Below are 13585 nucleotides of genomic sequence, written 5' to 3' on the forward strand. Positions count from 1 at the left end.
TAAATCAATCTTGTTGGTCCGACAAAGAAAGCATAAAAACCTTGTACAATTAAATTAAATAAGAAAACAAATCTATTGATGAACTCAGGAATTCAAAATCATTACAGAGTCAAATCAGGGACACCCCCTAGCATTAGGGTTTAGTTACTCATATTGTTCAAAGAAAACAAATTATAAAATAGATACATTACAAGAATTGAGATGAAAGTTGATCTTCAATCGCTTCCGTTCATGAAGACCTTCTTCTCTCCCAAACCCTTGTGTTTCTCCAATCTTCAATCGTGTCTTCTCCTAGCCAAAAAGTCCCCTTTTTCATCGGAGTTACGATCAAAATACTACACACTTGTCACGATGAGAAACATGCTGAAAATTTCAAGATCTCACACTTGCTAACACGAGTCGTGTCAGCCCCGTGACTTTCATCTCTGTTGCATTTTCTTGGCCACGCTTCATCCTAACACGGCCAGTTTCAGGTGACACAAGTGGTCGTGTCAGACCTCATGTAGCTTGATTTTTCACTTCCTTCAAAACTCTCCTTTTTGTACTTTTTCGCATGGATTTGTCTCGATTTATTCCTTTGAGCCTGCAAACAGTAAAATACACAACCAAAGCATAAAATATAGAAGAATGAAGTAAAACGCTTGACAATATAAAGCAAAGACGACTAAAATCAATGGTAAATAAACGTGTAAAAACCACTTATCACATATATAGGCCGACCTATAAGACTTCTTAAATAATATGAGTTAATTGAAAATCTTAATGAGAAAGAGACTTTTAAATAGACTTTCATGTCAGCCCAGACTTTTAAAAAGGCCAGGTCAGACTAAAAAAAATAGTCTATAATAAATTATAGGCTATACTCAAATCTTATAAATTTATTGTAGATCAGACACAAGACACATATCTTCTAAAGCTTAACCTATTTCTATCCCTACGTGCTAAGAGTCAATTAAAAAGAGAATAATTAAGCATACATTGTGACAAGGGAAGCATGAAAAAAAAACCCGGCTCAGCTAAGGGTTCGGTTAAGCACCCGGTTCATTTCTAAGCCGATCCTAGCCGGCCCGGTTGATTGCTAAGCCGAAATATATTTGTTGGCACTTAGCACAAAGGTTGTGAATGTGATTGTGACTGTCTGAGACGCATATACATGCAGAACGAGCAGCGAGAGAGCGAGTGAAAGGGAGAAATAGCGCGCATTTAGGGTCTTGGTCTTCCCCGATACGATATCCCAAGGTGAGTGAACGAGTGAGGAACCCACTGATTTCATCTCATTTTATTTTCTTCTCCGAGTTGCAACTACGCAGTTGAATTCGAAGCTCTCTCTAAACCCGAAATTTCATCTCGTAAATGACGATAACGACGACGAAAATTGTGTGTGAGATAGAAGTGTTTTTGTCATTTGCAGGGAGCGAGTGTGAGAAATTTAGAGAGAGAGGGTTGAGAGATTCACGAAGAAGAGTTCGAGAGATTTTTTTTCCTATTTATTTTTCATGTTTTAGGGTTTTCACTCTCTCTGTAGCTTTAGATTGCGTTTCTTTGAGCCCAATTGAATTTTTTCATGGAGCAGCGAAAGCTTATGGTTAGTTATGCATGTTGAATTGAAAATCCTGTTCTTGAAAATCTTGCTTCGAAAAAATTACGAATTTACCTTTTTGTGCTCATGAGAATTGTATCTTAGGTTACGGGTATCCCGTGGGACGTTGATAATGAGGGCTTGAAAGAATATATGAGCAAATTTGGTGACCTAGAAGATTGTTATGTTATAAAGGTTAGCTATTGCTTTCAGTTATTTTTTTCCTGTTATTCTTGAGGAAGACCTAGAAAAACTATAAGAGAAGTCATTAAGAAAGATCTCGAGATTAACGATTTGGATCGAAGCATGGTTCTTGATACAACATTATGGCGAAAGTTGATCCATATAGCTGATTCCACTTAGTGGGATAAGGCTTGATTGTTGATATTCTTGCTCTTGCTTCCTTTTCATATTTAATTTATGATTTTCTGTGGTACTACATTTTCATGCTCCAAGCTCCATTATTCAAGGGTTTTGGAGAGAAAATGCAACATGCTTGCATCAACAGAGAAAATGCAACATGCTTACGTTATTCCTGTGGAATTTAAAATGTAACTGCCTTATACTGCAATGATTTAGTGATTATCCTATAATGCTAAATTCCATGTTTGCTTTCAAGTTTTAAGTTTTATGGAGGCACATTTTAATCTATTTATGTTTGTATTTTAGGAGCGGTCAACTGGCCGGTCTCGCGGTTTTGGATATGTAACATTTACATCATTGGATGATGCTAAGGTAATTGTTCTACACACAAAAACACACCTAGCTATGTATTAGCTGGTATTATTTGAGAAGGTAGCTTGAATATGCTAAATCCTAAGTTGCATCACTTCTAAACGCAGAAAGTGCTATCCAGTGAACACATTCTTGGCAATAGGATGCTGGAAGTCAAAGTGGCCACACCAAAGGTTTTAACACATACTATAAAATTATGATTATTAACTTCTAGTCTACTCATTAATAGTATACTTATAAGTTATATGAAATACTGTGACGGTGTTGTGGATTGTACTATTGATTCTTGGTATGCTTTCCTTTTAAATTAAAGGATGAAATGAGGGCACCAGTCAAAAAGGTTTCCAGAATCTTTGTGGCAAGGATTGCCCCATCAGTAACAGAAGCAGTTTTTAGGAGGTATATTGAGGGTGATATCATCATTAAAGTAATTAGGAGATTTTCTTTGTTGTGGACGTAGTCTCATTCTCTTATATAAATTTCTGAAGCTGTGGAAATGGATGCATTATTTACTATTTTAATATATTTCTTTCTCTCTTCCCCCCTTTGCAGTCATTTTGAGAAATACGGTGATATAATAGATTTGTTTATGCCAAAGGTACTTTCCTCACTTTGATGGTCAAACATGCGAAGTCAAATGCTGCTGGCTTGTTTTATGCATTCTTTGTATGTGATATAACATAATGTTGATTGCAGTTGTTAGCTATATGATTACATTGCATTAGTATGCATATCCGTATATTATATAATGTTTATTGACATTTATTTATTTTCTTCACATATTATTTATTTCCAACAGGGTCGAGGATCTAAACCACATCGAGGAATTGGTTTTATCACTTTTGCAAGTGCAGGTTTGGCCATCATTATTTGTCTGTGCTACAATTATCTGCATATTGTAACTTATGCATTTGTCATGCCTTAACTATCCTTGAATTTTATTGAATATAATACCGTGATAATATTGGCAAAAGACAGTTTTGTGAGCTCTTCTGAGTTCTGAGATAGGGCTGCTATACCTTTTTCTCAATATAAATAAATAAAACAAAGGGTGTATCATTAAATATTCCAGCATCTGTTTTCACTGGACCTGAAATTGTTGTTACATACATACACATGTCTGATGTATCTAGTATTGAACCTTATATATTTTTTTGTGGGACATATTGTTGGTTCTTAGAACTGTAAGTATGGGGTACTTGGTTAAATTGTTCTCTGTATTGTTCTTAAGAATCAGTAATTTCACTCTGCATTTGGAATATTGGTATTTCATATATAACTCTTTTCTGACCATTTCTTTATAAAAGTTTGCCTATTTATTAAAAGTTATGGGGGTAACTTTCTCTAAGCTTTCTTGATTACAGAAGAATTGTGAATGTCTTCTGTTTTTGGTTTTTATATTTTGCTCCCCCCTCCCTGGTTCATGATACTAATTTTGAAATCAAATAGAAAATGACACGATGTATCAATTTCTGTAAGCCTATAACAACGATATTTGTGTTGCAGATTCTGTAGAGAGCTTGATGAAAGAAATCCATGAACTGGGAGGATCTGATTTGGTGGTTGATCGAGCAACACCTAAGGCAATATTGTTTAGAGCTTATTCATTCTTCATTGCATTTTCTATTGAAGTAATTATATGTTTGTAGCAGCCATGCATTGCCCGTAAAAGCATGGCTATATGCTCACAATATAAAGCTACTCGGCCTAATAGTTCAAAACAAGTGGTTAATAACTTTTAGGCAGTGTTGTAAAATGGCCAAATGGCGTGGCAATTTTTTTGACAACTGCCATAGGCGGTTTGTGAAGGGATGTCTGCAATGGTGGTGCCATAGGACCCAATGGCAATGGCATGTTTATACAGAGGATTTTTTGCCGTCCATAATCTGCTATTGACAGTATTGATATTAAGTGAAAAAGAAAATGGAAAAAAGTTAATTCATATGGAAAGATAGATAGTCAAGGTTTTTAAAAAGGATAAGTATTTTAAAATGAAAATTATGGAAATATTTGGTGGAAGATATGGATCCTTATCTTGATGAGATAAAGTCGAAGAATTAGAAACCATGGTGTACAAATAAATGCCGAGGGAAATTGAAACACTAACATACTAAGAGTCAATAGTATAGTTTATATTTTATCACTAGGTCAGTTTCTCTTCTTACTCTGGGCATACATTTGGTGCTTCCCCTCTTATGATTATGTCATTTGGTGCTTCCCCTCTTATGATTATGTCATTTGTATGAATATCTTCTATTTGATTTGTCTGGTTCTGTCTCATACCAGCTAGCTTTCGGACAATTTGTTACAGCCTGCTGCTAACTATCTATTAACCTGGATTTTTAGGAAATAATTTATTTATTTCACTGCCATCGCCATAAGTAAGTTATGAGTTCACAGTTTAATCTATTTGATCAAATCATGGATATTTAATGCATATGCTCTATGTCCAGATTGATGGAAAATGATGAATTAGGATGAATTGGAATTGAACCATTAAATGTTTAGCGCTCTATAGGTTGGATTCTCTAAAATAGGATAAAAAGAAATTGAACATGATGGAATGGATTCCATTCCATCCAACATCCCACCTTTCCCCCTCCAATTTGGATGAAATTAAGCAATTTTTCAAGTTCTATCTTTAAAATATCTCAACAATGAAAAGACAAGTTTATTTTGTTTTGTTCCACTACTGTACTAACCCTTCCGTTCCACTCCTCTACTATCACTTCACTTCCTGTTAGATATCTAAGCATATAGCCATAATGCATATTTTACAAGGATACTAAATGGCCTGCCTGATAAGAAAAAATTGTGAATAATAATTAATAATGATTTGGTTGCAAGTGTTTTCCAACATCCAGAAGCAGGACCATATTAGCTTAAAGGGACTAGATTTACTTCAAACTAACTTAAGGGACTGAAATTGTGTATAGTCCAAACTAAAGGTGCCGGAAGTGTAATTAACATCAACTTAAAACCAATTTTTTTATAACAAAAATAACCTTTTTCAGGTGTGTTGTGAGTGACTCCTTGTTTGTATGTAAATTCAATTAAAACCAACTCACAAATATTATCGTAGGAATACAAAGGCTTTCACTTTCCATTGCACAGGGGGTTATATATGAATGGCAAACCAAAACTAGAAATTGTTTCTAGCTTCATAATTATCTTTATTTTTTAAAAATTTCAAAGTTTGTAGTTTAGCCTTTGGTCTTTACCAATTATTGTTTCTTCACTTGTAAATATCTTCATTTATTTTATTGTTGTGTTTCCTGCTTGCTTGAGAGCATTATGTTACAGTTTGTTATTGTTGATTATCTATGACTCACTGGCACTTCATTTTTCCTCCCGTGTCATACTTGACATGCTCCAATATGCTGCCGGCAAATCAGATACTTTAATTATAAGTAAATTCCAAAATGTTCTCAATACGGCATCAACAAGCACCCGGCATGCCATTGACGTGTTTCACTCTTATTGTGAATATATTAATATTAGTTTTCATTTTCACCCATAAGCATTAGTTTGATGATGGAGAGATACCCGATCATACATGTCTTTTGTTATGACTTTTGTTAATAAGATGTTATGTTATTTTGGCAGGAAGATGATTTCAAGCCAATTGGCAGAACCAGAACGTCACAAGGAGGATATGGTGCATATAATAATGCTTATATTTCTGCACCAACTAGATATGAAGCACTTGGTGCTCCGACTATGTATGACCATCCCAGTTCAATTTATGGAAGTAAGCATGGAAACATAGATATTAAATTAAAATTATTAATTCTTAAACAGACATTAAATTAAAATCATTAATTCTTGAAAGTTTCTGCATACTGACTGCTTTAAACTGTAAATTAGGGGGAGAGCCTGTTCGTGGAATGAGCAAAAAGATTTTTGTTGGCCATCTTCCCCCGGAGGCAACCACAGAGGATCTTCGCCTGTATTTTGGAAGATTTGGCCATATTTTAGATGTTTATATTCCTAGGGTAAGATATCAAATAAAAGATATACAAGTGTTAAATGCTGGCTAACCCATCTGTCTATTTTTATCCAGGATGTCAATAAATCTGGTCATAGAGGCTTTGGTTTTGTGACTTTTGCGGACTATGGTGTTGCAGATCATGTCTCTCAAAGATCTCATGAAATTTGTGGACATCAGGTACTTCAATTTGGATTTTCTTCGGAAACTTGACTTACCATGCATTCCTTATTTCATATAAACTTATATACAATTGTGTGTGTGTGTGAATCTTTGATTTAGTAATGATTTTATTTCTTTGCATTATGCTCCTGCAGGTTGCTATAGATTCAGCCGCACCTCTTGATTATGCAGGGCCTAGTGGCAATACTATGGTGACTAGTATGGATTCTTTCAGGGCATATGGCGCTCCTGCGAGGCCATATTTTGATCAAAGTCCTGCGAGGCCATATTTTGATCAAAGTTCTGCAAGGCCTTATTTTGATCGAAGTTCTATAAGGCCTTATTTTGATCGAAGTTCTATAAGGCCTTATTTTGATCGAAGTTCTGTAAGGCCTTATGTTGATCAAAGTCCCGTGAGGCCTTATGGGAGGATGTACGATAACTTGGATCTCGATAATGTGAGTATAGACTATATATCTTCATTATTATTATTTGCATTGCTGAGAAAATCTGAGAAATTAATAGAAAGCTGAAGAAAACCGGCGAGATTTGAGAGAATCTGAAATTTGTATTTTCTGAACTCTGAAGACTTAGCTTGCAACTGATTAAAATTCCTAGTATAGTATTTTTAGATCAAGTTGATAGTCATAGTTAACTGTTAGACTGTTACTGAAAAAAATCTGATTACTAAGCTACAATAAGCTCATCATAACACATTAAGTAGTTGATTATTGGCCCGGTTTGCTCCTATGAGCCAAAGACTCATTTTGCTAACAGAAACAGGAGAAATACAATTAAATAACATAAAATACTAATTGACAGATATACTTATGATACACGTGAATGATTTTATAACTGGTAAGAAATGGTAAATTAGGTTGTATATCAAGAATTTGCCCATTTTATATATTTTTTGGAATCTACTAGACCCTTAATATGTGTTGTTTCCCATCGTGCTCATTTTGCAAGTGAACGAAAATGCTTGTGTTTTTAATCAATAATAATATGAGAAAGATGGGGGAAATAGTTTTTTTGAAGCGTTTCTTGGATTTGATGTAAATGAATAGACAATACAAAATATTGGAATACTGAGTCTAGTTGCATGCTTCTTGCTTTCGGCTATTTATTAAGGAGTTCTAGCAATCCACTCTAAATTTTGTGGGTCTCACTAAATTATGTATGTTATATGGTGGGATCCATATGGATTTAACCAATAAAAAGCATGTATTGCTGCTAACATTACTGTTCATATTTATTTCTCAGTGGGGTTATGGAGTTGCTAGTAGAAGACCATCAAGAGCAGATTGGAGGTATAGACCATACTAGGATAGCATGTTGCCACATAAGCTTTCCAATTTTCCAAATGCTACTATGGGTCTCAGGAATTGATGTGAAGGTCTTTATCAAGATGGTTTTAAAGTATCATCAACACTTAGAGTTGGATTTTACATGATGCACTAATTCAGATTAATTCTTTTTTGCCCACTGAACTTTAATCTTGTATTCACTTGTAATAGTCAATATGATTAAATTATAAATTTTGAAAGGCATGTTTTTGTTATAAGAACTCTTGGCCTATCATTTTGAAAGTTGTGTTTATGCCAGTTCAATATATTTCAATTTATACTCGCATTGTGTTGTGGTTAGTGTCAGTACTCAGTGGCATACCTTAAGAATTTGTAGAACACATTTTAAATATATTAATTTCAAAGAAAACTGGTCGCAGTGGCTAGAGATACACTTTCCTTTCATGTGGCTATGGTCTATGGCAGCACATTGTCAAAACACCTGCTGCTAGACTTGTTCTGTGTCTCGATCAACGATCAACAAGGTGCGTCCTTGCACATCCTCGAAAACATGTTTGTCTATGAAGAGTCAAAATATTTAAAGAAAGTTTTGATCGCATAAATCACTGAGCTTTATATATACAAATAGCACAACTAGGTACAAAGAATGATGTATTGTTGGGGTTTCTAACACATGCCAATTACATCAATGGGCACTAAGATAATGCAGAGTATTCTTTTATAACCTGGTACAAACCTCAATGATTTCATGGCATGTACAACGAATAGGTCACTGAGTTTGGCTACTGAAGCAGCTGCTTAGAGACCTCATCTGGACATATTTAGGGAATGAAAATACTTTGCAAATCTTGGAAGTGTGATGTTCCTGTTGTACAGGTACTAAGCTTCTCATACTTTCTGCTTTCAACTGCGCCCTTCTAAGCTTTTTCAGAATCTTATCCATCGTTGAAGATCTTTTCTTCTCCAATTTCATCTGTGTCAACATTATCATGAATTCATGATCAGAAAGATATCACAACTGCCCCTGCTGTTGTTATATAGGGTGAAACCTCCTTTAATAAGCTTATATCTTGCTTGTAATCACATGATAATTCGAATACTACTATTTTGTGTCTAATTCTCCACACTAGATATACTTGATACGAGAAACTAAAGTAGACAAGTTGTAATGAAAAAATACCTCGAGTTTCCGCATTGCAGCTTCAGCTTTTGCTTTCTGCAAATTCTCCCAAGCAGCGATTTTGGCTTCCTCTCTCCGTAACCTGCGTCAAAGAAAGAAACTCCCGGATGAATGAATCATTAATGGTGATCTAAGGAACAGAAAGCATAATGAGACCTACTTGGAAGTGTCCAAGGTTGATTCTTCAATATCCCAATCTGAAACTTGAACACTATTCTCTCTCAATTCTGATCTATGCATTAAGTCATTTTTGATCGATTTGGTTCCATGTCTCTTGGATCCCCTCATAACAGTAGCTTCACTGTCAACCTCCACATCTCTGACTTCTAGTTTAGGATAATAGCAATCTTCTTGATCTATGGCCGAAGTGGCAGAAGATTTCGGAGATGAATCTACATCATTCTCAGTTTCTGTAGGACTCATTTGAGTACCTTTATCATATCTTGGAACAAGAGATCTCTCACTTTCCTCATTTCCATCATGTTCCTCATAATGGCGAACAGAAACAGCAACAGGTGCCAACACTCCTGTTGAAAAAGGTGAGCTAACCATTAAATTCCTCACAACAAAACCTTGTCTCAGTTGTTGCGCCAAAGGCGAATAATTTGAGTAACAAGCCACTCCAGGAGGCAGAGGAGGAACAATTGGACCACTTATTGACTTGGGTCTTCTTTGTTGAAGCTTTTGTTGTGTACGTGAGTTTCTTCTGCTATCAGCATATGATGCTGAAACTGGACTACAAATCCATCTCTCAGCTTCATCCCATTTCGATGGCATTGTTCTTCCACCACTGAAAGGTGTTAAACCTGACATAGTGTGTCTTCTACTGCCGTTGTCGTTTGTTTGCTTTGATACTCTCTCTGAGCTCCATCCCTTGTTGTTCTCATACCTTCTTGTTCTCTCTCTGTAATACGGTGCTCCTGGACTTGGAAAAGAACCCATATTGTTTGAGGAAACAGAAGAAGAACCCTTGTTTATGACACTCACTGTGTTAGAGAGTTCCATTTGATTACCGTGTCACAATAATCGCAGTACTAAAAAGGAAATTTCTCAACATGTTTTGGCCCTACCTATTCTTTTTATAAGTATTTTGTTATATACAAATATTAGTAATTAAGGGTTATATTAATTATGGGATAGAGACAGAGACCAAAACTTTCTACTTATTAAAACACTTTCCCTATCTCTTACTTCACCCATAGAGTCTCACTAAATCTAGAATGGATTGATATATTTAGAGGTAACAATCAGACATTCTCGAAAAAACTCACAAATAAATGGGATGAATATAATTGAAGGAGCGGATCTAGGGTGGGTGGGGTAGCTCAGCTGATATTTTCTAGTTGAGTTAAGAGAACTCTTAGTCTAGAGTTTAACTCCTGACAGCGGAACGAAACGGACATATTAAAAGATGCGGGACTGCAACATTGATCCTCGAAAAAATGCAAGTGTATACTGGCCAAACGAGTCTGTTTTGCCACCATATTACTACTTTCTTTTTCTTACTTTGTGTGACCTGATATATCCATCATAGTGTACTTAAATCTGATCAGATTCGTTGTACAAAAAAGAAACAGTGAAAGATTTTGACCGGTCATGAGGCGTGACACAAACAAAATGAAGTAGTAGTGGTTATGCAAAAGGACAAAGTAAAAGGAAGTAACAAATAGTGATTTGAGTATTATATGTAAAAAAGTAGAGTTGATATTTATCGTGTTGCATGGATCGGTGTTCGGTTTTGAAGTAACGTTTTGTGTTGGGTTGGGGTGGACAATATTAGAATGCGGAATTGTTTATATAGTGAGACAAGACACATCACGTTAGAGACCATACCCCAATGAATTAGGCATCTTGTTAGGATGAGAAAAACATTTGCCGGAGATTCGAGTAATGAGTATGAATAAAGATTACTAAAAGAGTTGACACACTTTCTTAATTCTAGTTTAAATTTCTATGTTTAAGGTATTTGTAAACTACACGTAAACTGTTGAAATGTGAAGTTCTTCCTAATTTCTATGTTTTAATCTAAAAAAGAAGAGAGTAGGATGTGGACTTAGCACCGTGAGGCATATTATAGACTCCCAAGACGACCCACCCTCCCACTTGTCGTGTTGTATGTAAATTACAAACGCACTCACATGCAGTGGGCCGTAGGCTATATTTTATGATTAGTTTAATAGCGAGAGTTGAAGTCACAAAAATAAGTTTAATAGCAAAAGTTAAAGTCACAAAAATTATGGTGTTCATCTCAATGTAAATGGATGATACAACATGTAATTTACTTCCGAAATTATTCCAAAAAATTAATGCACTTACTTGTCATACATCTAAAAGTGCCGACTCACACCATTTCAAACTATTTAAAACATGTTTAAATTAGAAAGGTGTCACCACCTATTTTAGAATTAGTTACAATAACAAAATTATACTTACTCACAGTCGATCTTAGGAATCACTTTAATGAAAATAACAATTGTATGATATATGCAAATGACTTCATCCATAAGAGGTACACCCTTTAGGTATGTTTTTTGAATCAATTTTCCTATATCTACATACATTTCATTTCATTTCGGTATTATTGTGTATTTAAACGTATGCTCTATTCTTCACACACTCATTCACACATCTACACAGAGGCATGTACCCACCCACCCACACAAATCAAGAAGAACTATTCGAGAAGCAAGCAAAGAGATCAAAGCATCACACCAGCGCATCACAATAAGTGTCATCAAGGTTACATCACCTGCTTAGATAATCTATCCCGTAAGTTAATACACGAAAATTAGTATAATTGTAGGATGTTTGTTATGGTATAATTGAATATGATACAATTATATAATATTATATGAATATGATACAATTAATATTATTCGAATAAATTTATCACAAATGTAAGTCTTATTTTCTGCTGTGATATGGTGAACAATAACACAGGTTAAAAAATGGGATTAATTATACAAGCAGGATAATATTTGTTAATTATGCAAAAAAAATTAACAACGATTATAGTCATAACTGTTATAATATCTTGCGCGCTGTCTAGAAAAAAATAAATATCAAAACAGCGCAGTTGAGAATCAAACCCAGAACCATTAAATTTATCACAACAGTCTTTTGGAAAACCGTTGTGATAGGGAGTGCGCTTTCTAGTTTATTACAACGACTACTGGGTCGTGATAGTAAGTATCATATATTCAAAAACACTCTACATAACAATGCCTGGGTACCGTTGTCGATTGGGATTTCCGTTGTAGTGGACACAGTTTCTAATACTGTTTAATCCTCTAGTAGTACAAGGAAATCCTTTGGAAGCTTTTAGAAGAAAAAGGATTGCGAAGCGAATGTAGTTTCGAATAGATTGTTAGTTCCATGGTGTTATGATTGACATTAATTTTGCTAAAACACGGTTCTTAATTGATGTTGATCAAGATGCTGAAACATCTTGACTAACTGTCATGACAGGTTTTGCTGTCACGAGTTTTGACGATGTTCTGCCAGATGTTGTGACATCCTACCAGAACATCTTGACAGTTTAGACTTGATTTTAATCCTTGAAGATTTGATTGAAAAATATGAGATTCTGGAAGATTCAAACACTCATATAGGCGCAACCAATCAAAGAGTTTTTAGGACAAATGCATATTTGTTTTAGTTTAGGGAAAATGATCTTTGAGACTTTTTTAGGAAACTAAGATTTGTTTTGTTCCTATTTTTTGTGAATATCTTGCAGCTGATTTAAAAAAAGGAGAAGATTGGATTTGATTTAGAGTCTAGGCCCATACTGCAAGAGTCTATAAATAAGGACTTGCCAAACCTAGTATAGTAAGCATTCACAAATAGAAATCATGAGTGCAAATAAAGGTTGGTGTTTTGGGAGTCCTTTAAGGTTTTCATGTGTTCTACTTGTGTGTTACTCATGTATCTTCTGATACATTGAGGTGGACTATGTGTTCTCACTCTTGAAGCTTTTAAGCAAAAGAGTTTAGTATTGTTCTTGATTAGAGCTTTTAAGCAAGATTAAGTATTTTTTATTTGAAAGTGTAATATTTCTATTTGGTTCCCATGGTAACAAGGTTTGTGACTGTTGTTATCACTACGGTGATTGGAAGTGAGATGGGATTTCTCATATCTAGATATTGATTTTTAGGTAGAAGTTGCACGGGATAGTGATTAGGAGAAAAGTTGTAAACTGAGACTGTTTAGGCTTTTAACTAATACTATTATAGTGGATTTCCTGCATGGCTTGGTAGTTTCCAGATTAGGTGTGTTACACTGAACTGGGCTAACAATTACTTTTATTATTTATCATTCTGCAGTTTGTTTCAGTTTTGTTATAATTGTGTTGTTAGTCAACAAATATCATAACATTTGTCTTGACATTGTGTGGTGTTAGAACATCAATTTTGACATCTGTATTGTAAGTGCTAGAATTTCAATTGGCATCAAAGCATGTGTAACTTCCTTTACTTGTCTTCAGTATTCCAATGGTCACGATACCCTGTCTAATCCCTTGATACTCACTAGTTCAATCGTTTACCCATGAATATCTAATCACACAACAACCACAAAGTCTCCTCTAAGCTGGTCCATCATCAATACCTCTCTAGATTATGGTGGATCAATCAAGA

At 35.0% G+C, this 13585-nt stretch overlaps 2 protein-coding genes across 4 annotated transcripts; one reads left to right on the top strand and one right to left on the bottom strand.

Annotated features, from left to right (window-relative positions):
- Positions 1-1122: 1122 nt before the first annotated feature.
- On the top strand, positions 1123-8031 carry LOC131624698 (uncharacterized). Of its 3 annotated transcripts, none has more exons than XM_058895619.1 (13): positions 1123-1585; positions 1685-1774; positions 2249-2314; positions 2422-2487; positions 2628-2713; positions 2867-2912; positions 3114-3168; positions 3821-3897; positions 5921-6065; positions 6182-6309; positions 6378-6482; positions 6620-6922; positions 7728-8031. In XM_058895619.1, exons 1-13 carry the CDS (start codon positions 1565-1567, stop codon positions 7788-7790), a joined length of 1251 nt encoding a protein of 416 aa, XP_058751602.1. In that variant the 5' UTR covers positions 1123-1564; the 3' UTR covers positions 7791-8031. The 3 variants fall into 3 exon arrangements, with proteins under 3 accessions (XP_058751602.1, XP_058751603.1, XP_058751604.1); XM_058895621.1 differs by adding an exon at positions 2036-2130 and having other exon boundaries at positions 1124-1774; XM_058895620.1 differs by lacking the exons at positions 2628-2713; positions 2867-2912.
- Positions 8032-8347: 316 nt separating this feature from the next.
- LOC131624699 (uncharacterized) lies at positions 8348-10048 on the bottom strand. The gene is made up of 3 exons (XM_058895622.1): positions 9112-10048; positions 8952-9033; positions 8348-8744 (listed from the first exon to the last, which is right to left on the bottom strand). Exons 1-3 carry the CDS (start codon positions 9954-9956, stop codon positions 8541-8543), a joined length of 1131 nt encoding a protein of 376 aa, XP_058751605.1. The 5' UTR covers positions 9957-10048; the 3' UTR covers positions 8348-8540.
- Positions 10049-13585: the final 3537 nt, after the last annotated feature.

The sequence above is a fragment of the Vicia villosa genome, unplaced genomic scaffold (assembly GCF_029867415.1).
Source record: "Vicia villosa cultivar HV-30 ecotype Madison, WI unplaced genomic scaffold, Vvil1.0 ctg.000148F_1_1, whole genome shotgun sequence".
Classification (NCBI taxonomy): Eukaryota; Viridiplantae; Streptophyta; class Magnoliopsida; order Fabales; family Fabaceae; genus Vicia; species Vicia villosa.